Below are 24,087 nucleotides of genomic sequence, written 5' to 3'. Positions count from 1 at the left end.
TTAGACGAGTGGTGCCGGCTCAGCTCGGCCACTTGTGGTGTCAGGTACGGATCTCGGGTATCCCCACAGTAGGAGCGTGGGCACGTCGAGTCGGCGGTACTGAGCGTTGCTGAGCCGCCGCTCCTTGGAGTAGGCGGCACGGTAGTAGTTGACTGCCGCTGTCATGGCGCCTGCGCATTCACCAAACACACGCGACATCTCGTCACTATACGGCTATACTCTCGTAATGATGCCTTAATCCTTAACGGGTACTGGCACCATTTTTCGAAGGGGAGTTTGCTCTTCCATACAAATCTCCTGTATACAGAAACGACTCTGAACAAATGTGCTAGCTTCTACAGCATTGCACTGATATATGAACGGAGTATAGACAATCCCGCTGTGAAATAAGCGGGCGAAAAAATCAAGAGCGTCGAACAACTCTTGTCTTTTAATCACAACCTGAATCACAATCACATACCATGTGACATATACAGTATCAAGGATGTTGCTGGTCGGCTGTAATGACCGTGTGCACCTGTTAGGATATACTCCTAGCTCTCGTTGAATAGAGGCGCACAAATGTCCAAATGCGTAGAACAGCGGAAGGCCATCGCTGTATCTTCATTTGATGTTGCGACCATGATCACATGATTCATCTCATAGCGTGTCACTTAAACTCCACTGTTAAAATACACTATTTCGACACAAAGCCACTTCTGCTCGGTGAGAGCCTTTGGCCTTTAGCCTCTCTTTTACTCTATCGTGCGGCGCTTAAAAACCATGCTTCAATTCAAAAACACAGCTACGTAACACGTTCTATAACTTGTTTCATCTATACTATGGACAAACTATTTGCGGTCTTCCTAGCTCCATGGTCCTCCGGTTTCTAAAACTTCACAATCCACTACCTCTCTTGCAACATGCTCCATGCAGAAGTTATCCACGGGTTCGGTCAATCAGTGCTGCACTTGCACAGGCGGTACACAATATTTGATGACTGTCAAGTTAGTCTATCACGCATATTTTGACTCAATACGCCTTGCTTGAAGAACGTGTGCTTCGACACTTCAGAGCGAAGGCGATCACAGTATGATGCACTTGTAGGGTTGCCAACAGCCCGGCTGGTTTTTTTTAGACTGCGGGCCGGTTACCTGTCCGCATCTAAGACCAGCCGTCATTGGCTGGTTTTCTGGCCATCGTATTTTTTTTTTCTTCATATTACCCTAAAGGCCCAATCGGGCATTACATAGGGGGTTTGAGACAGTTATATGAACAAACTTGCAAATAAGACCATTGGTAATATACACTGAATATAGTAAACAACATAAAACATACTACTATTAACAAGGCCGGGTGCAAGAAGATTGGTAACATATAAATAAAATTGTTAAGACAAAGTCACAAAATCACGGATGCAAAAGAGAACGGAGAGATAAAACGAACATTGCAATTTTATACTGAAAAATAAAATACATAAAATTGAGCTGAAAAATCGATTTGTACAATGAAAAGAAAAAGGAAAGAACATTGTATTATACATACGTGCACATACCCACATTTATGGCTAGTCATACATTCAAAAAATCTTCTTAAAAAAAGTAATTAACAAAAGCGTCATGATCAATGATCGACGCTATGTCCCTCGGTAGTGTGCGTTCCAGTGATGTATGGCTAGAAGTAATGGTGAATGTTGATACGTATTAGTGCGCTGCAAAGAAAGGCTGTACCTTTGAAAGCGTGATCAAAACGCTGGGAAATATTATGAGGTGTTTTAATGTGAGCTTCACGGAACTCGGGATTGACTATGATAAAGTCTGTGAAAATGTGATAACAGTGCTAGAGTTCTGCGTTTTTTGAAGAGAGGGTACTGAAAGTGAGTGTTTGATGTCTGTAATGCTATCTATATATTTCTTGGTGATAAATATTGCCGCTTTATTTTGTATTGATTCTAATTGATCGATCAGATATGATTTATGTGGGTTCCAGATGATATCTTTGCATATTCTATCTTTGAACGGACAAGTGTGGTGTATGCTAACAATTTGGTGGAAGAGTTCGCCAAGTATAGGTTTCATCTAATGAAGCCAAGTGTTTTGGCTGTCCTTACTGTTATGATATTATTGTGCTCGTTCCAAGTTAATCAGAAGATAAATTAACTCCGAGATATTTAAATGTGGATATTTTTTCAATGGGGACACATTGAATTTCGTAAAGGCTTAGTACTGATTTAGGTGCTCTTGTGAAGGTCATGATCTTAGGTTTTAGAAGCGTTCAATTTGCATTGCCACTGGTGACACCAATATGCGAGTTTATCGAGATCCGACTGTACTGACTTATTATCTTGGATGCTATCAATTCGTCTGTAGATGATTCAGTCGTCTGCAAATAACCTGATTGTAGATGATAAGGTATGTCCCAATGTCGTTGGATGTAAATGAGAAACAAAATTGGTCCCAGGACCGATCCCTGTGGAACACACAGACTTTACAACGCGAAAGTGAAGATGTGTGCCCATTCACAGACTGATTGGCTACGGTTGGTTAGGAAAATTATTTATCCATTTTACGATTTTGCTGTTTATAGTTAAGATTCGTTAATTTCATTATTAAGCGGATGTGCGGAACCTTGTCAATGCTTTCGCAAAATCAATGAATATAGCATCAATTTTTAATCCAGCATGAATGGCTTCGTGTAAGGTCAGTCACCAATTCAAATAGTTGTGTTTCACATGAACGACCACGAAGGAAACCATGCTGGTTACTGGAAACCAAGTTGTGTTCTGTTAGAATATTTATTCTAACATCGCGAATATTTTATTTTTTTTTTTATTTCGCATTTACTAAGCGTAAATCAGCAACCTTCGAAAGATACTGCATATTTTTCGTCAGTCGCGAAAACTCTCACGCAATTTTTCGACCAGTGCCCACAGAAAAGACGAAGTTATTGATCCCTCTAGGTTTATACCGGTCATTCAATTGAGCGAAGAATAATCCATCAGTGGTTACGTGCTTGCATCATGAGCGTAAATTCTGCGCCTTCGAAGCTGCGAAAATCGTCGGTGTCTCTACGAAAGCTGGACCTCTCACCTGAGAACGAGAGCTGCTCTGGCTTGTGAACGACATGTAATAATAATAATTGCTGGGGCTATATACGCCCCATTGGCCGGCATTTATTTTGATGGCGACAGGATAGCTGGTTAGCTCTGTTTCTTTTTTTTCTTTCGTACATGCACATTAGTTGATTCTGGACGGGCAAAACATGTTACAATACACATTGCAGTGAGAAAGGAGCGAGCATGGGTGTATTTTTTTTTCGGCCATACTAAACTGCCTGTATATTAACCCCCCTCCCTCCTTGAAGAGCTGGTTTTTTTCTAATAGGTAAGGTGGCAACCCTACCCCTCGGCATAGGGTTGCCACCTTCCGTGGGGGTGGCGGGGTGGGGTCTAACATCCCCCCCCCCCGGCAATTTTGATATTTGCATGTGTATATGAACACAAACACATGCACAAACATTCATTAATGTTGGTTTGAACAACCCCTCCCACCAACCCCTCTTCCGAACACAATTTCGGGCCACGCCTCATGGCATGACCGTCCACGGTGCAGGCCACACGTCTTGACGATCCGCTAGCATTGCGCCGCAAATGCTTCGCCTAATATTAGAGCACCGCACAGTGTCAGGCCGGCCTGTCTTTCTTGTACGTTTGTTCGCGCTGTTCTTGAAGTAAGCCTTACTAACAAGCTGAAATACAAAAAATTCTAGATTACCACACTGCGTGGCATATATTCGCCATTTCTAACGCGATATACATACCTGGTTTCGAGAACGCGTACTGCAGCACGGAGGTGACTTCCTGTAAATCGTCACAGTGTGTGTGCACGCGCGTCATTTGCGCGAAAGTCGTCCACGTGAGCCAATAATTCTGGTATCTGGGACACTGGAAGGCGATCACGTATCTGCGAACGAAACGTATGCATCACTGAATTATACTTTGTATTCAGTAACTAAGATTGAGTGTCTCAAAGCATCGTTTTATCAAAGCAGTCATATGGGCACTCTCGACGGGTTTTCGCCGTTCCCGTCACTTTCCTCGCCGTCCCCGTCACTTTCTGTGTAATGTCCAAATTGATAACGTTCCCCCGCGCGTCGTATGTTCCATCCGCGAGTAAAAGTGTGCGAGTGCTGACCCAGGCGAAAACAGCGCGCAGAGACGAGTACGAACAGACACAAGAAAAGGCACAGACAGAGGGGCTCTACGCGCTGTTTTCGCCTCGGTATGAACAACCAACTAGCTCGAAACGTGTTATTCGAGTGCTGACGACGAACGCGGCGCTCAAGCGGAGATGAAGCGAACCGGCCGTCTCCGTCGCACGGAGGGCGCATGTGATAACATCACTTCGCGTGCGAAGCCTGCCGTCGATTGCTCATCAAGCAAAGAAACACTCCGCCCGTCTTTTGTAAGGAGCATGAAGGGACGCCGAGGGAGGGGGGGGCTGCGCTGCTCGAAGAGCGCGGGCGCTATCTCTACAGGCATCATGAGACGGCTCGTAAACTTGCTGTGGTCTCAACGCTTACTTCGCGTTTAGAGAACTGACAACACGAAAACGACTTCGGTCTCTTCAGCGGTCGTAGTCACTTAAATCAGCGTTTTGTTAAGTTACGCGAGATCAGATTCAAAAGAGCTAGCTGCTAGCATTACTTTGTATAACATGCCAATTTGTTGCTATCTCATTTATTGCTTCGCCGTTAAGCGAAACTGTGATTCCTTTTTTTCATTTTTTTGGCAGTTGAAGTCGACCGGGACCGAGGCATTCATTAAGGCTTTCCGAGTTGGTACCATACTCTCGCACTTTATATAACGTAGAGATTTGTTTTAATGAACAAAGATGCGGCCAGCTGCACTTCGCGAACACCGTCAAAACAGCGAAGCAGATGCCCTCCTTTGTCAGGCTCACCCTCACCCACTTTTGGGGCACCGCTCACTGGTTCACACTCTCCACTGAGCCTCGACACTCCCCCTCTTGGCGCGCCTCTAATTTGTTCATCCTTTCCATCGAGCCTCACCCTCGCCCATCTTGGCGCAGTGCTGCCCTTCCCCTTCTTACCGAGTCCCACTCTCGCCACCCTGCGAGGTCACGTGACCAGCGCTACGCCATCATCGGACGTGGAAACCTCGACTAAGACCGCATCGCTGTTAAAAAGCGCAAAATAATGAGAACACAGAGAGGACGGCGGGAACACGAGCGCTTTCCACACTGGTTCCTCGTTTTTCGCGCTTCTTTTCATTGTTACGTACCAACTCGCCCAACGATCCATTCTTCTAAAGGATCTGTTTTGTTCTATATTTGCTTGTCACGTTAAACGTGTTCACTTTGCAGTCATTGCTTGGTATTTTGAGGAGGGTCCCCTGCTAGTTTTTTTTTTTATCTCGCGAGCCTTCTCCTTTACACGAATGCTGAATGTAAGAATGAATGAATATTACGCGGGGTCTTTGAGAAAATGCCTTAGAAAATACTATCGAATACGAAAGTGTGATACTAGCAACCTTACTGTAGGCACAACGGGATTCAGTGTAAAATGTATCGTGAGGGAGTTGGCAGAGTAAATAAAAAGTAGACCAACAGTGTTTAGCCGGAACAACAACGCGCTATTAAACCTAACGTATCAATCAACGTTCTTCATGAAGGTAATCTATATATCTGTTGACGGCTAGGGTAGTAACAGTGACTAATGTGCCGTTAGTAGCGGCAAGCATAAGAATGCTTACTACCCTTGACGTTACTGCGTGCAGTTACTAACAGGGTAGTAACATATGTGACAAACAGTTACTGTCCCGAAATAGCTGGTCCTACGGCCTTTTTTTTTTTACGAGTGTAAAGCTAGAGCCGGCGGACCGGCACTATTGTCGACGCTCGAGTTCTGCTTAATCATCCTGGAATAACGTGCTGAAATGTGCAGTGCACTTCGTGAACTGCAAGATACCCCTTTCCGTGGTCCCGCGTACTACAAGCATTGTCTAGCACTCGCTGGTGAAGTGCAGTGTTAGGTGATGTTGGCTATTGTTGGCTCACCATTGGCAATTGGCGGCCAGTGTTGTCACACGTAGAGCATTGCACAAGTGTTCTTCCAACCTATCGTTTGCGCAGTGATCTATCTCACCAATGTTACGTTTTCCTAAGGATAGAGGTATCTGATATACTTCATTATTAGCGCTTTTGTAAGGAAGGCACCCTTGTTTGGGTCTATAGCCGCACACAACTTTAGGATTCCTCGGCATTTCCTCCTCAAAGCCGGAGGCACACGAGCCTGCACCAATGAGAGCGCACTCTAGACTGACGTCGTGCGCCGGGCGGCCGGTGAACCCTCCATCGGAGAGCATTGCCGAGTGCACAGCGGGACTATTTCTTGGGTCGCAGAAGCGATGGGCTGCCACTCTTTGGTCGTCTGGGACCTCTTTGGACTTCTTAATTTATGTCTGACTGTGGAGACAGTCATTTTTTTTTTTACATATTGCCTACTTTTGCTGGGGCTGAGAAAACAATTTTTAGATTTAGACGCTGCGGGACTTCTTTTTTCTTTCATTTGGTGCGACATTCTTTGTATATATGAAATTACCGCAATGTTTTGCCTCCCCATCTTAAAAGGCGCTCTGTTCTCTCTTCTGTTCCCTATGGTGTTCTTGCGCTGTCCTAAATCTTAAAGGGTCCCGTCCCTATAAGCAGCACAGAGGCCGAAATTTAGCTGTGGTGCTTCGGTTGTGCACGTATTTTCAAAATACATGTAGTCGCGATAATTTTTCGAAACGGTGCCGTAATAGCGGAGTTGCACGCGTTCGATGATCCAAGAGAGGCCCTCGATTGTTTCCCTCTTTCCCTTTCTACGCTCCGTTCGTCGGCTCGTCTCTCCTCCTGGCCGAGTGCTTCTCCTCACCGTGCGAGGAGGAAGAGCGGCGAGCGCGCGTACCCGAGAGCAGGCAAACAGGTCCTGTTTTGTGGATGACCAGACGCGAATGTTTACGTCATCGCCAACGCTGGGGATTACCGAAAGGCCCGGAGAAGAGAACATGTGATAATAATAATAGTTTAATATATTTATAAACAATTATTATTTGCACAATACAGTAAAATCTCGGTGATACGATCACGGCTCGTACGAATTTCGGGGTGATACGAATTTTTCTGTGGTCCCGGCCACGGTGGTCCCGGCCACGGTGGTCCCGGCCACGGTGGTCCCGGCCACGGTGGTCCCGGCCGAGGCCCATTATCCTGCAGTGTATTGGAGTACGGTTGTTGCGAACCGATGTGGACCCTGCGACGTTTGATACGAACGTACGCTAGCGCACAGGTACGAACAGGTGCTGCCTGCGCTGTCGGGGAAGACCCGGCAGCAGGGGCGTAGCCAGAAATTTTTTTCGGGGGGGGGGGGGGGGGTGTTCAACCGTACTTTATGTATGTTCGTGCGTGCGTTTGTATGTGTACGTGCCTATATACGCAAGCAAAACTGAAAAATTTCGGGGGGGGGGGGGTTGAACCCCCCCCAACCCCCCCTTGGCTACACCCCTGCCCGGCAGTCACACGCGGCTGCGGGCATGCGCGCAGCGCGACCATCAACGGTGCGTCGTTGCCTCCGAGATAGTGCACGCGAATCTTGGAGGCCTTTAGGCGCCTTACAGATGACGGTTACAGATGACGTTGACGTCGCGCTTTTTCTTTTCCGACGCGTTGACTCGTGCTCCTGTGCTCGAGGCAGCAGCGTCTTTGTACTGTGTCAACATGTGCTTGCCACGTCGATGCAAGCCATGTCCCCGCAATCAGACGTTCTATGAAACAAGACAAACTCGGGCTGCGGGTCAGTCATGAAGTCCCAATAAAGGTGGGCGAAGACCCCAAGAGACGAAGCGGAGGGTCTTGGCGAAGGAGCTTGGCCTCTATCTATCGTGGGAAAAAAGCGCTTCGTAAATCACTTTCGCCGCAGTACTCTGGTGTCATGCAGAAAAGCGTAGTAAGATTAGGAAGAGGCTTCTAGCGATCACGGGGCACAACACATCTGGTTCATTAATTACACACGCGCACATGCACTGTATATCTACGAGTACAGGTATGATCGCTGACGTCTAAAAACTTTACTGGCAATCATTCAGAGCTGTTCGTGACGTCGGTGCAGCCCTGAAAAACACTAAATCAAAGCGTATGCCAACTTTCTTTTGTCGCATATTGATTTTTCATGTTTTCTGGTGATACGAATTTCGGATGATACGAATATTTTTGGTAACCCCGCGAGATTCGAATCACCGAGTCTTTACTGTAATATCAACCCACGGGTGACGTGCTAGGCTAGACAGAAAGGAAATTCCCTTACGCGTTTCGTGCAATTTGTGGCATGCCCACGGCTTGTAGAGCTGCCGCGTTTGGCATTGTTTGGCGACGGCATTCTGAACTCGATGCGCGCGTACACTTGAAATGTTCGAAAATTATCCGAGGTGGTTTGGGGGCTGTTTAAGGTTGTTGTATTAACACATTCAGTCCTACACTCATCTTATTCTCGTATCGTGTGTAATCACGCTTTACAAATCATTGTTACGCAAGAGAACTTGAATACTTTTCTTTCACTCCTTTTTTATATTTCATATTTTTGTTGCAAAACAAAGAGGAACGGAATAACCGAGATGCTATATACCTCAATCTCTCCACAGCAACAAAATCATAATAGAACAGAGTTTAAATTGTCGTATGAGGGCACTCGTGTAAACGACTCCATACGTTACCGTCAGGGTGTCTGATGGGAAGCCGTTAACATCAGCATATTGATTTCTGTTCGTCAAGTACTGCCTTAATCAATTTCATAATACTGGTAATCTCATTAGTTCGGGCTATGCGAACGCCTCTGACTTGTGGTGCAATCCCGCACGCTGTAATGAATGCACTGCATATCTTCTCTCTCTCTTTTTTTCTCTTCCCTCCTCTCTATTTCTCGTCTTTCTATTCCCCTTCCCCTATCCCCCAGTGTAGGGTAGCCAACCGGAAGTGTTTCTGGTTAACCTCCCTGCCTTCTCCTTTTTCTGTTTCCTTCCTTCCTTACACTAAAATCTGCTTGCGCGGTACTTTGTCGAATGATATACGAAAATCCAGAAATTCGGGACCACCTAGTCCTGGGGAGTTCAAAACACGCGTCATCATAAACACATTATTATATTGAACATTACATTATTATTATATTATGCTATGTTATATTATTGCATCGTTATTATATTCTTAAAGAAACATTATATTGACGAGTACGATGTAGCCGTATGGATAACGACAAAGCTGCGCCCTTTCGATCGTTCAATTTGCCTCACCCCGACTTGAACATCTGCGCGGGGCTTGTCTTGAGAAGCTGTCTCAGGGCGTCCGGGTGGCCTCCGTTGATGGCGACCAGCTTGTCGACCACATCTGGATACTTGTTGGCGAAGCACCACGAAACGATGGCGCCCCAGTCGTGGCCAATTAGAATCACCTTCTTCCTCTCTGCAGAAAGTGCGTTAAATGTACTACGTCAGCAATAACGTGAACTATACTATGCTATAGTGAGCAATATAGCGCGTGGAGTTCAGAGCATTCTAGATTCGAAGAGCTCTCCTTTGTCCTGTACACTTCTATTTACAACTAGCTTGAAGTCGCATTCAGCAGTAGGTGGTCTGCAAAATGAGCCACCATACAACAGTCGTCCTCCGAGTCCCAGCCGCGTTTCCAAAAGTCTTTTCTTTTGGGTCATACAAGCCGCCAAATTCAATCTCGGGAGCTGGAAACGCACCTTAGTCGCCATGTTTCGACACCGCATACTCAACGCCAGCGGCTGCGAGCTCACAAGATATTGATAATATGTTTCAAATCGAGGGAACAAAAAACTAGGCAAAAAGTAGCCATGTAGCGAAGACGTTTTTTTTTTCTGCCGCAAACCGACCTAAAGGAAGTAGTGGCTCAAAGTAGCAAAACCTGGCAACCCTGGGCAGGATTACACGCACATGCATGCACAATGAAGTGGACGAAGGAACGACCGACGACACAGCGCAATTGGTAGAGCATCGGACATCTGATCCGAGGTTGTGGGTTTAGTCCCTAAAGACGGAAAGTTGTTATTACGTTGATCACATTCATTCATTTCACTTTATATTATAATTGCTGCACTGCAGTTGAAAACTACAATTAACGTCCTCTATGGCTCCATCAGTTCATTACGGCGTATTCAAAATGTGATATAGTCATGACTCATGAAGGCAGGTTATAATCAAAGAGCTTATGATTACCACCGAAATTACGACTAAACTTTTTCGAATAATGTTGATGAAGAATTTGTGTACCGGATGCCATTGGCTGTTTCCGCTTCTAATTTATATTCACCTTATCGTGTCTTCCTGGTTGCGATAGCGCTGCACGTACAAGGCGCAAACGGCACCGCGCGAAACACTATTTAAAAGGCCAACCTCCTGCATGACCAAAATCCAGCAGACGCAAAGCTTTTTGCGGTGGAAAACACTTGCGTTCCCTTAAAGGCCAACTCCGGCGATTTTTGGCCATGTCAAAGTAATGGTGCTTTTATGTTCCTGAGACGCTCCGTTACGGGCCCGATAGCAGAAATACTCGGCAAAATTGGATAATAATTTAAATAAGCAAAAAAGCGCAAGCGCAAGACGCAAACGGCAAACGCGAAACACTATTTTAAAAGGCGAACGCTGTCTGTCGCCTGCACAGCAGACCTGCATGGCCAAAAGCCAGCAGACGCAAAGCTTTTTGCGGTCAAAAACACTTCCATTCTCCTAACACACTCAAACTCACCTCAGCTAACAGCCACAGTCACGAAATTGTCTCCCGCAAGGGCCAGGACAGTGGAGAAGGTCGGAATGGCAGGGAGTGTGTTGAATAAAATGTCCCCTCTCCCCGAAAGCATTCTACACCCAATGTTAATTTGCACTACCTCCGAGATCAGTGGCATTAGAAGCTTTCTTCATCTCACGTGGTTTTTCAGTGCCTACGGAATCGGCGCACCTTTGACCAAGCGAGGATATGTCGCGCGATGACATCATGATAACGTCCCAAATTTTGCCGACCTGTGACGTCCTCACGGGTTGATGATTTTTTACATCACTCGCGCGCACGCCGACGGTCCCTTTTCACGTTCGATGAGGCGGTTAAGGCTTTCGCCCTAATAATTACAACAGTATCCATATCTTCATTTTTGCTTCTTACCCAACGAATGTATGAGGCCTCTGAGATCTTCTACTAGGTAGGGCATCTGGTATTCCTTAACATTGGATGGCTTCGAAGACTGTCCGTACCCTCGCATGTCTGGTGCGACGACCCTGCAGACAAGAAAGCAATAAATCAATCAAGGATGCTAGCACAAATTAAGTAAATACATAAGCCTGTGTTCAATGCAGCGTTGTCTTAATTGAGCAAGCCGAGTGTTCCATTAGGCAAATTAACCCAACATTATTAGCGAGCAGAAATCTTTGCATCTTCGCAGCCGCTTTGTCTTCGAAGAGATGAAGCCGGGGGCACGTGTAAAACAATTACGATGCTATTTCAATCAAACCAAACGAAGGCTTGGAAGCCTGTTCAGATTAGAATTAACAATGCCAAAAGTAAGCTTTTCCCGGCCAGAAGGTTACCGATCCTATTGAGGTTAAGTAAACATAGCGTTGCAGTAGCTCTTACAGACACCAAATGTGCTCTTTTTGCAAACGTATTTCATTGCTGTCTACCGTTGCTTCAGTAATACGAATTTCATAACGCCAAGGTTTACATTAGGGTTGATGTATCAGCCCTGTTTATGTAATTTAATGTACACTGCATGACGAAGGCATCTACGAATGATCTCCTATCGGCCAAGTATGGGCGACAGGCTTCCATTTGATGTTTGCAAATTTCTGAATTTCATCACACCACTTCACCTTCCACCATCCCTTGTTATGCATTCTGTCGCACTCACTGACCGTCTGGTGATCAGCTTGTATCAAGCTTGCAGCCGTGTCACTCAAGAACACTGACGCCCTGAATGAACGCGCCCACAAGATGCATTTCACCCGTATATCACCCCAGGTCGCGCGCGCGGAGTCGCGGTTATGTCCCGTATGCATGCGCGAATCCTGGGAGATGTCCCGAGATTATTCATTGATTAACAGTCTCTTCCAATTACGGCGCACTAATGGCCCCCTCTTAGGTGACTAGGGCACCCCCCCCCGTGCGCACACCTATGCTAATGAGTAATAGTAAGCCAAATAATTCCACAAGTCCTTCCTCTAGAAGTCCTTAATGTTTTACTGTCCGCCAATATGTGAAACTTTTCCATAAGAAATTGTCACTGAAGTTTCCGCTGTTTCTCTTCAATTTGAATGGCCCTTCCCAACTGGACGAGATGGCGCAATTCTACCGCGACTCCGCATATTTGCCGTTCCCTGCGAATCAGTCGGTGTTGACGTTAAATGAAAAATACCGTAGCTCGAAGAGAGCGGAAAGTAGTGGCCACCTTCCTCCCCTAAACGGAACATGCATGCGTGTGTCCCTCGAATTACGTGCAGTTTGCAAGAAAACCCTATTTACCAGACGTAAGGGTCTCACCGTAAAGTGTTGGGCGTGATATGACCCGGCACGATATAACCATGAAGAGAGGAAGCGTTCTGATGCAGAGGAAACATAGTTACCAGTAGTTTTTCTTGAGCTCGGGTATCTGCTTGCGCCACGTGTACCAAATGTCGGGGAAACCGTGGAGCATAACAACCAAGGGCTTGTCTCGGCTTCCGGCAGAAACATAGTGCAACGTCACACCATCCTGTTGAAGCAAAAAAAATAATAATCAATAAATAAATAACATGGCTGATCCCCCTTTCATAGGAATCGAGAGAGAAACATGTCTTCGCAGGGGTAGTTTAGCGTTTATTGTGCATTGTTTCGCCACAAGGGCGAAGGAATGAATGCTATAGCAGCAAATTGTAATGTCACGCGAAGAACGGCAAGCAGCTCGAACCTTGAAGCGCGCTCTAAAGCAGGAAGGACGCACGAAAAAAACGTACACAGGACGAGCGCGAACTAACAACTGTCACAAATGTTACCTCTTCGCGTGTGAGCAGCGCGCTCCTTTCGGAAACGCGGCCGCTGCAGCGAGCGAAGTGACCTTCGTGCTGTCTGTAACGTCAACGGTAACTTGCGGCGAAAAGACAAGACGTACAAACCGCCCACATCACGAGAGAAGCGCGCGCGCGCACGGGAGACACCCCCTGCAGAAGCGCGCTCGCATCGCGACGCGCGGGGCGACGACCTTTAAAGCGCGCCCTGCGCGTTCTTCGCGCCATCTCGCCAGTGATAACAAGAACACGCTGACGCCACCGAGCTCCGAGTACCGCGAACGGTAAGTGGTGTATATAAATAGCTTGCCGTAACTAATCCCTTACAACGCACGCTCTGTGGCCGAGTGGTTGCGCGCAGCGGAGCGAGGGGTCATAGGTTCGACTCCCGGCAACGGAACTTTTAAGTGCGAATGCACTTTATAAGCGACCCTGAATCCGCCGTCCCATAGCAACGGCGCGAGGAGCGGAGAGGAGCGTCTGTAGCAACGGCGCAGCGACGTCACGCCCCACGTGACTGCGCGCGCTCCGCCCTCCGCTCCGTGGCTGCGCGCGCCCCGCGCATTGCCTGTGGTGATGAAGGCCGGCGGCGAGACGCCGAACGAAAGCGTGCGAAGCGAGCCGAGCACCCCGAAGCCGATCTGGCGCGGGGACGCGCGATGCGTGAGCGAGCGCGGGCCCTCGAATTCGATCGGCCGGACGCGCGCTTCAAGCGAGACTTCCTGGACTGCAGCTTCGGATATAGCTGCGCGGTGTGCGATCGACTGTGGTTCGACAACAACCTGAGCCCCATCTCGGGCGTGCGCAACGCCGCCAACAAGTTGAACGCGTTGCGGGTTCTTTGGAACGAGTTCAGAAGACAGATCATCATCATCAGTAAAAGTGCTTTGCACTTAAAAACGGCCAGACCTCCGTGGGTCGGCTGGCGCGTGCTCTCTCGCTGCCGTCTCCTTCGCTCGGCTCTGCAGTTTAGTCGCGCGCGCCCCCTTATAGCATCACCCCGTGCTTCGCACTTCCTCATACTCCCCTTCGGGGAAATGCGGGTTTTTTTCTTCTAGTTTTTTTTTTCTTTGCCATCTGTTAGTGTACATTTTACAAAGTCATATCCGTGGCGGAAATACGTCAGTGTAGCCGTGGTGGACCCCGGCATAAAACACTTGCGTGTTAAAGAAAGGACGCGCGTATCAGAGTCGTCCGGACTCTCAACTTCATATCAGCCTCTCCGACTATCGTCTCTTCTCGTATACCCAACGTAAATTCATACGTGGACTAAGCCGTACGTTTCATGAAACAGTTCAGTGCTTTTGTTTTAACAGCGAGGCCGTTTAAGCTCACCGTAATTTGTCTGTCGGAAACAGAAATTATCATCACCATGAACCGGCACGCATTCTCTACATCCTCTTCTTCATCTCCTGCCTCTTCTGCTGACCTCCCGGAACACGTGCGCCGATTTCTGCGGCGTGGTCTCTAATAACCCTGATGGATGAGAGAACGAGTACAGAGAGAGAGAGAGATAAAGAAAGAAAGAGTCATAAATAATGACAAAGAGAAAAATTTTTGCCGAAAAAAATGCCTCAGGAGGCGGGATTGGAACCCGTGTATCATCGATCAGAAGGCGAGCGTCATATCCATTCGGCTATCCAGGCGCGCTAGCAGAGCATAGCATAGCCTTGTATACTATAGTGTAGCAAGGGGGGTGGCAGAGGAAAGTGGACGTGAGGAGGAAAGATACGATGGTGAGGAAGAGGAGAAGGAGGAGGGGGGAGAGAGTAAAGCATAGCATAGAAAGAATGAGAAAGAGAGAAATAAAGAGAAAGAAGTGCAGAAAGAGAAAGAAAGGGAATCAAAGAGGGAGAAACAAATAGAGTGAGAGAGAGATAGAGAGAGAAAGAAGGACGAAGTAAGCGAGAAATAAAGAGAGAGAGAGAGAGAAAGAAATGGATTAAATATGAAGAAAGATAAAAAGAGCAAGAAAGAGAAAGAAATAGTGAAATAGGGATAAATACATAAATAGATACAAACAGAGAAGAAAAAAAGACACAGAAAAGCAGAGAGAAGAGATAAGAAGAAAGAAATACAGGAAGAAAGAAAGAGAAAATTTGCAAACCTTGAAAAAACAGCAAACGCCAGGACTACATAGGTGCCCTCAGCCCGCTTCCTCGTTAGAATTGCGCCTCCAGTGCAGGCTAGTCTAATCTGTTTTCAATATGGCTCTCGTTTAGATAATATTCGCGTTTGTGTATATATTTTATTTGTAATGTGAAATGCCATAATAATAATAATAATAATAATAATAATAATAATAATAATAATAATAATAATAATAATAATAATAATATTAATAACAATAATAATAATAATAATATCTGGGGTTTAACGTCCCAAAACCACGATATGGTTATGGGGAATGCCGTAATGGAGGGCTCCGGAAATTTCGACCACCTGGGCTTCTTTAACGGGCACCTAAATCTAAGTGCACGGGCCTCATACATTTTCTCCTCCATCGAAAAGTAACGTCGAATGTCGTGTAAGTTCCTCTAAATAATACCTATGTGTTCTTCGCAAACTCCCATCTCACGCCTCTGGTAGGCGATTCATATAGGCGTTAGCTCATTGAAGATCGAACTTTCCTTTCGCACGCGAAGTGCTTCATTTGTTTTCCACCTCAGTCCCTCTCTCTTGAAGAAGGCAGTAAATTAATTGCTATCTTCTTAACAGTTTTAGCACGATAGCGTCAAAGAGCCTGGGTAGCAGAAATTCCGGTGTCGGCGTCGTTGGTTGTGAGCGAAATATCATCATTGTCCGCGACCGAAAAATCACCGTGGATGCAAATAAAAACTCAGTTTCGCCGCAAAGGCGAAGCAAATGAATGCGATAGCAAGAAATTTAAACGTCACACGAAGAACGACAAGCAGCTCGATACATGCAGCGCACCGCTGGAGCACAAAGAACAACTGTCACAGTTGTGACGTATTTGTGTTTGAGCAACGCGCTGCAAGTGTCGACGATGCAGAGCCCCACGCTCTCACGTATTTATTTTTTTCTTTTAAACTGCGGCGCGTGGAGTGACCCCTCTGCGTCTCCTGCCACACGGTGGCGTCTGACGCAAGGTGCGCCCGGTGTTCCCTTTTTTTTTCGTTCCACATCACGAGTTGGTACAGAAAGGGGCCATTTTTTCGTGCGCGTCTCAAGGGCAGTTTTCAAATTGAAAGAATGTGTAGGAGCGTTGCATGACAGAAAACACGCTCAAGCTCCTCCCAGATCTGCGTACGCCAGCGGTAAACGGTGTATGTAAATAGCTCTCCGTTACTACGCCGGCGCATGCGTGGCGCGTGGTTGCGTTGTCTAACGCAGCGCGCTGCGGAGCGAGGGTTCATTGGTTCGAATCCCCGGTCGAATGCTTCAAAACTTTTAAATGCGAAGCATTTCTTAGCGAACCTCAGACACTTTGGCCGTTTCTATCTATCTATCTATCTATCTAGCCGCCTACGTCTGGGCGCTCTCCTGGTCGTCTGTATAATTTGTAATATACCAAAATTGGCCTAGCAGGGCATCAATGTATGACGAACACGACTAACTGGTCATGACATGATTAACTGAAAAATACCTGTCGCGTACGTCATGAAACCCTTTCTCTCAGTCACGTGTGGCGCATACCCGTAAACCAGTTATTTTTATGCGGGTATGTGCCACAGGTGATACAGAGTTTCAACCAAACTAGTAACCGCGAACACACACATTGGCACGTAAGGAAAGTGATAATAATAGTAATTGTTGGGTTCATGTCCTTCATGTCCGGAAACCACGATATGATATGAGATTTGCCGTACCGAAAGGTCTCCAGAAAATTTGACCATCGGGTATTCTTTAACGTGTACCAAGATTGCACAGAACACGGGCATCTAGCATTTCGCCTGCATCGAAATGCGACCGCCGCGGCTGGAATCGAACCCGCGACCTTCGGGTCAGCAGCCAAGCACCTTAACCGCTAAACCACCGCGGCAGGCGTAAGTAATGTGAGGAAACTGAACACAGAACACTCCTGGAAGACCGTCCACTCCACGTGGTCCGCAACACGCACCACGTGGATTACGCAAAAACTGGCGTCTATACTTCCTACAATAAATCTGCTGAGAGACCCAGGACACTTTATCATTACCGGTGGCTTCAACATTGATTTATCAAGACCCAACAACGCTTGGTCGTTATACTGCGTGAAACACGGATTGAATGTGGAGAGGACATCAAAAGGCCTCGCTGCCACGTCCACGACAGGGGGCATCATTGATCATTTCATCGTAGAGTCACTGGAAAAATTTCAGAGTATCGCATCTGTTTTCCGCGCGCCGCCGCCGACGCGATTGGCTTACTTGCATCACGTGAGCTCTCGCCGCCATATCCCTTCCAAGCGCTTTGCGTGCAGGCGCGTTCAGTGCAGCGCGTGGCCGGACATTTAGCAGTACCACGGTCCCTACAAGTACTTTGTCGCATTTTTAAACGCGCCTTGCAGACAGGAGCGTAAGAAATTTTTTCGGGAGGGGGGGGGGCACCTCCTAGATCTGAAGTGGGGCATGGCAGGCAGAGGTGGTCGAGTGGCATTTCGTGCTACGTATGCCACGGGAAAAAATTGGGGGGGGGGGGGGGGCACGGGCCCCGGTGTCCCACCCCGTGGCTACGCCACTGCATGCAGATTCCAGAGAGTAGCTCACCAGCAATCGAACGTTACCGGTGAGCTACTCTGAGAATCTCGTTAATTTTAGCATGCTGTGTGGGAAAAATTAATGTCAAAGAGCGCCGTTCTACGTGGCTGCATATAGTTGTTCGGAATGAATTCGCCCTCTCGAACACACCTTTCTACAGTTAACTACACAAACTTTGCTGGAAAAGATCTTATGCGACAGGATGCTTCACCTTTTCGTTCGCTATGGTCAGCGATATTGAAAACAATAAATACCTTTCTATTTGCTCGGCTGTTTATATCTCGATCTGTTGAACAGATTACGTATGCTATTCGAGTTATAAGCGTGTCACGCACGAGAGTGAAATTGAAGATTATTAAAATAATAACTGTTTACTGGTATACCTTGAAGGCAATTGTGGCATGATCATTTGCCATTGCGCAAAACAGAAGCGTGGAGCTCTGTTGATAAACTTGGTATAAGGCCATGTTATTAATCGCATTTTTAAATTAGTTGCCCAAAAAATGTTGCTAATGCTGCATTGCGCCGAGCGTACTACTAAAATACTGTTTAGTGGGTGAAAATAGCCACAGCAAAGAAAAAAAAACAGATCGCACGCATTGCAGGAGTCGATTTTATGCGAGCCTTATATATGTCTATATACGTACTGTGTTGCAGAAGCTTAAAAATTTTCCCGGATGTACTATTTCTGATCAAAAGAACATAAAGCACCGTGCCGATGAAATTCTAATAAGAGTGCATTATGAAAAAAAAAAAAAAAAAGGTGCAGCAATGCAGAAACCGAACCCCAGCTGTTTATGCGCTGGCAACGCAAAAATACTGTCGGAACGCAGCAAATATTTGCAAATGCACTGCGAAGTTGAGAATATTAAGGAGAAAAGAAATAGTAAATAATACAATTAAGTAGTGATGTCAATAATTTTCGCTGGCCTATTTTCTACGTATCGCAAGACGCACCTTACCTACCGCACGCCGATTCGCCCATGCGTTTGGCTGCTGGCGTTCCAAATCAGGACATAAATACGTCGCGCACAACTTCCAATTACCGTACACACACAACTTCCATTACACATAAAAACAAGTTGAACAGCAAGCATGGTGCGCAAGCAAGGTATGTGTCAGCGATCAGTCGAAGGACGCAATGTTGAATGTTCTCGATGTTGTTCGACAACGTTCTCGAGTGCAGTGAACCCGAACACCAACTGCAAAGCTAGCGCAAACAGGCAAGATTCACCAAATGTCGAAATAAATGGCATCTCACACAATGTCACTGCGCTAATGCAACTATGTTTTTCAGCTCCGACCTAGCGAACACACCCGGGCATGACACGAAAAGAAACCGATGAAGCCATGAAGCGAAGTCGCGAGCACATGGCAGCATTCGTCGCACGTTTCATTAGTTACAACGCTAACCGCGCAGTCGATCCATAACTATCGATGACTCGAAATCACTTCTAATATTCACTTAAAAAACACACACGCACATAATGCCGTTCCGCTGAGCGTAACACGGCACCGAGGCGAAAAGATCGGTCACTTCTCAACACACGCTAGCGACGCGCCGGACGGTCCGGAAGGGAAATGGCCGCCGCCGCCCAATGTTGCCCGCGTGCAGGCTACCTTTGCGGTACTCTGATTTTCCAGTGACTCTACTTCATCGTAAGAGCCAACCAGGACTTCACCAGCTGCAATATACATCGCACTTCACTACACTTAGTCTTCTCATAGGCGCGTTGACGAACGGATCCGATTAACAAGTCCGGTCCAGGCTGGTGCCCCTGATCACAGTGATGATGGCCTTGTTCAAGAACTGTCATGAACCCGTTCTACACATGCACACGGGTTCATGAAACGTGCGTGCGTTCTCCGTCATTACGTACAAGTATAAACATAACAACTGTAACAACTGCAACTGTGACTGTAACGTGCGTGCAATGCGCCTGCGCATGTCTCTCGGCTGCGTACTATATAGCTAGGGAAACTTTCCTTAATGAAACTTAGTTGAGAGTAACGCATGTCCTGTTTATCTGTCTTCCGCCTTTGTCCTGTTCGGATTCGCGCTATGCAGTATTGAGGAACATGATCACTACATATCAGCTTACCGCGTCTGGTGTTGCTAACGCCCATGTTGCTGTTGCTATCGTTACGCAACTGTAAACAACTGGCTATATAATTTGCAAAATATAACAGCACGAAGGACAGGAATGAGGACACAAAAACCGCAGGACGAGTGCTGACTACCAACTCACATTTATTTGACGAAAGTGCTTTCTTTATAATGTCACATGTCACCAACAACAACACGCCACCACTCACGAAACCAGTAATAGAACTATCATGAACGCTATATCATACAAAACCTGAATCAACCTGGTGACATGTGACACTATAAAGAAAGCACTTTCGTCAAATAAATCTCAGTTGGTAGTCAGCACTCGTCCTGCTGTTTTTGTCTTCAGTCCCGTCCTTCGTGCTGTTATATTTTGTAAATGTCGCGCCAACTCACCCAGACAAAGTCTCTGCCATGGCTATATAATATGCGACTCTTCAACACATGAGTGTGCGTATACCACTTCCATTTTTCTCGAGCGTCATTCCGTAACGTTTCGCTCAATGTGAAAAAATGCGCCAGTCACCATCCCGCGCATGCTTCGCATAACATCGATTCCCATGGTACGTGGGATCTGCCAAATTTTTTTCTTCTTAGTTATGCCCATATAATTTCTATCGCAATAATAAATAATGATGTACTGAGGTGGAGTCGAACCCAGGCCATCGGCGTGGCAAGCCGGTGTTCTACAACAGAGCCACGCCAATGCTTGGAACTGCATGGAAAGTAACATTCATGCTTCACAAACGTACTCGTCCTGTGTGCAGGCGTCACAGTACGAGACGTAATATCGCAGTAAAACATGGTACAAGCGCACATTGCCATTGGGCGTCAAAGCATATGTGAATTGCATAACAAGTTGGTGGTTTAAAGCCGGCCACCCATTACTAAAGGCAGACACATTACTGGGTGTATTCCCATACGAACACGTAGTGGGTGCATCGCAACTTTGAAAAAGCATCCCGCGCGAAATTGCTGCTGGTTTAAAGCATGTCACCCATTACAAAGGACGCACACATTAGTGCGCGCATTCTCTTACACAAACGTAGTGGGTACAATGTTGTCATGCATAGGTAAAAGTAAGCAAGAAGCATGTTCAGGGTCAGATAGAGACCAGAAGTGATGAAAAATCGTTGAACGTAGAAGGTCGTAGGCTCGAAGGACGTTGCCTGTTCATCGATTTTTATGTCGCACTGAGGGGTAAAAAGCGAGCTGCATATGGAAGTCGTATTTGGTGCTGTTAAGAACGTGCATACCCGTCACATAATCACATCGTACCAGGGGTGTAGCCAAGGGGGGGGGGGGGGGGGTATCGTACCTTCAAGGGTATCGTACCTTCCCTCGTCATCGTCGATTTTCATAACTCTGTTTTTCTCTATTAACCGGTAGAAAGCTATAGGTAGCAACAGGCCCGTTGGCAGGATTTTTTTTTTTCTGGGGGGGGAGGGCACTTGCTGAAAACCTTGTCTATTTGAGAAAAACATCTATCTGCTTTATTTATTTTTGGTAAAAACACCTACTTGACCAAAATTTCGGTAGGGGGGGGGGGGGCTAACCTCCCCCCCCCCCCCGGCTACTGGCTAGCGATCAGGTCAAGTTCAAATAATTGCCGCAATACCTCTTCGATTTCATCTAATAATTTTGGCGATAGGCCACTTAAAGAATTTGCACAAATAAAACAATGAAATGTGTTTTTTTTTCCGTGATTATAGCAGAAATAAGGTCTCGAAACACTCATAATTCCGTCTGCGCGCTGGAAGTTCGCTTCGCTGCATCATCCTTGCACCACGCTCTATAGAACTACAGTCGTTATTGTATGTTTGTTGTTTGTGTACTTTCCTCCCTTCCTTCGGGTTTCTTTAATGCCTCACTTTTCCAGTGGATGATTCAAACGGCGCCCTGCAGGCTTTGGACAATTACAAATCCTGCGTGGCGGGTAACGCATCTTGTCACGCGTGAAATCACGTACATTCAAAGTGACGAACTCGTGAGTTCCCAGGGCAGGATCCCTGAGGCACTCCGGCTCTTCCGTCCTCTCCTTGACCTCGAGCACCGAGTGTCCCTTGAGGCAGACCGCGGTCGCGATGCGCAGGCACATCCGCACCAGGTGGTAAGCACCGAATATCAGGGACAGGACTCCGCATACGGCGGGCCGCAGGACGTTGCACGCTGTCCTCGCCAGGAACCAAGTCCTCAGCAAGCTCCACAGCATGTCTCTGTGCCGACCGTGCATCCTTATTAGCGCATCCAGCAGCAGACCCATAGTATAGGAAAGTGTGAAGAGGTAAATATGAGAGTGAATCGAATAGTAGCACGAGGGAATAACATTTATATTTGTCTTTGCCCGCAGTTTGACCGGGAAAGAACAGCGATGGTCCGCCGTCTGCAAAGGGGCTGTCAAAGGCGCCGGCCATTTGAAGATGTAGTTGTCCGGCAGGGCCCGCGGCGACGAGGAGCCTGCGACGAATTTTGATTGCCTTCCTGCGAAGCACTAGGCTGGTTAACACGTAGTGACCAACCCCTACATAGGCTACATTTCATGAGATGCTCAGACGCAACTATTGCCGGTTATGTAGGCCAGGCTAACCTCGCCTGCTGCAACATCACAACCACCACCACCACAATTAAATATCGCGCACTTTTCGAATATTTAACAGAATTTCTTACAAATAATATAAAAAGAGGTTCACATCCCGGAATTCAGAATTGTAGCTTCATAAGCAGAAAGAAAGCATCAGAAACAAATAACCACATTTTCTTCGCCTGCACAGAACCCTTCTCAGAGAGTGCGAATGAGTGCTAAAGCTGACTCACCGAGTGCGGTAGCCTTCTGCAATAGGTAAGCGCTCGTGCTATATGCTTAGAATGTGCCCATGGGGGTAAAATACGTCGTGCAACTGCACCAACATTGTGTTCAATTGGGAGCAGCTAACATTTTAAAATATCCGTAAAAATTCCAGAAATATTCCTACGCGCGAATAACATTATATATCTATCCGTTCAAAGACCGAAACGAATAGCACATGATTCCATTTCTTATTCGAAATTTTCGAATGTTCGCACACCTTAGCAACCAGCAGCGCATAGATTCTAGCTTAATAATATGGAAACCTCCCATAACTTTCGAGTTACTGATACTCAAAATCAGGCGAAGAATAAAACTACGGCCCCTAGGTATTATTATCCACCACCGTCACTCGCACATTTCCTTTATATTTGTTACCTTGTAAATGATTTCCTTGCTGATATAGTATAACGCCAGGGATCTCGTTACTTAAATACAGCTAAACGCCGCTACACCGAGCGCTTCCAGTACAATACAGCTTGTATAACGAAGCATGGATTTGGCCTGGCTGTACTTATACAGTTATTATGTATTCAGAGCGTCACCACAGCGAAAATCCCTACAGCGAAAGCGCGCGACGTCAACAGCGAAGTGACGTGTATAGCGAAGAATTGTCACGGTACACGCTTCGTTAGAGAGGTGTTCTACTGTACATGCGTAAATTACACAACGTAAAAAGCTTCCATTTACTTCCACCTAATAGTACGAACAAATACATCCGTTATGAATATTCTCTTCAGAAATGCCGGTGAACTCTCATTCATTGATTCGTAATCTCTGCGAAATAAGTAAGCCTTCGTGACCTTTAAAAAAAGTATACATAAGTAAAAGGTCTCAAAGGCGCGATATGCCGCCGAAAAGGCCAACTGCATTTAACGTTCGGCGATTTCGTGCATGTAACATCATTATTTACCACTCATTCTACTTGTTATGTCCGATTTCTTCCGGGATATGCTTCTGAAATGTAGACGAAGCATCCATTCCTGGATTTTTCATATAGGTCCGGCTAGGTATAGGTTTCATATAGGTAGGCTAGGTCTGGCTAGGTCAACCGCACAATCAATCAAGCAATCAGTCAATCAATCAATCAATCAATCAATCAATCAATCAATCAATCAATCAATCAATCAATCAAATAATTAATCTCTTTTTTTTGCCCAAGAACAACACAGTGACGTATCTGTAGTGGAACACGTAAAAAAAAGATAAAGATAGCGCGCAAGGGAAATAAATACAAAAAGAACGGCTACGTAAAAGAAAAAGTCAAAAGAACAGGAAATAACACAATATAACATCACAAGGAACACGAAAGTACAGGAATGGCAAAGACAGTTCACGTACAACAAAG

At 46.4% G+C, this 24,087-nt stretch overlaps 1 protein-coding gene across 1 annotated transcript; it reads right to left on the bottom strand.

Moving 5' to 3' along the window:
- On the bottom strand, window positions 1-22,157 carry LOC119374866 (epoxide hydrolase 4). Its single transcript, XM_037645066.2, has 6 exons — window positions 21,864-22,157; window positions 12,665-12,792; window positions 11,211-11,323; window positions 9,323-9,491; window positions 3,799-3,941; window positions 1-170 (listed from the first exon to the last, which is right to left on the bottom strand). Exons 1-6 carry the CDS (start codon window positions 22,155-22,157, stop codon window positions 1-3), a joined length of 1,017 nt encoding a protein of 338 aa, XP_037500994.2.
- Window positions 22,158-24,087: the final 1,930 nt, after the last annotated feature.

The sequence above is a fragment of the Rhipicephalus sanguineus genome, chromosome 11, assembly GCF_013339695.2.
Source record: "Rhipicephalus sanguineus isolate Rsan-2018 chromosome 11, BIME_Rsan_1.4, whole genome shotgun sequence".
NCBI classification, from domain to species: domain Eukaryota; kingdom Metazoa; phylum Arthropoda; class Arachnida; order Ixodida; family Ixodidae; genus Rhipicephalus; species Rhipicephalus sanguineus.
This window is presented reverse-complemented; position numbering and strand designations above follow the sequence as displayed.

Coding starts and splice junctions, on each gene's coding strand:
- LOC119374866 (XM_037645066.2), bottom strand. CDS start 22,157: ATGGGTCTGCTGCTGGATGCGCTAATAAGGATGCACGGTCGGCACAGA. Junction 12,793..21,863: donor ACGAGTTCGTCACTTTGAAT/GTACGTGATTTC, acceptor TTGCTTCAACAG/GATGGTGTGACGTTGCACTA. Junction 171..3,798: donor GTACGCGTTCTCGAAACCAG/GTATGTATATCG, acceptor GTGAATGCGCAG/GCGCCATGACAGCGGCAGTC.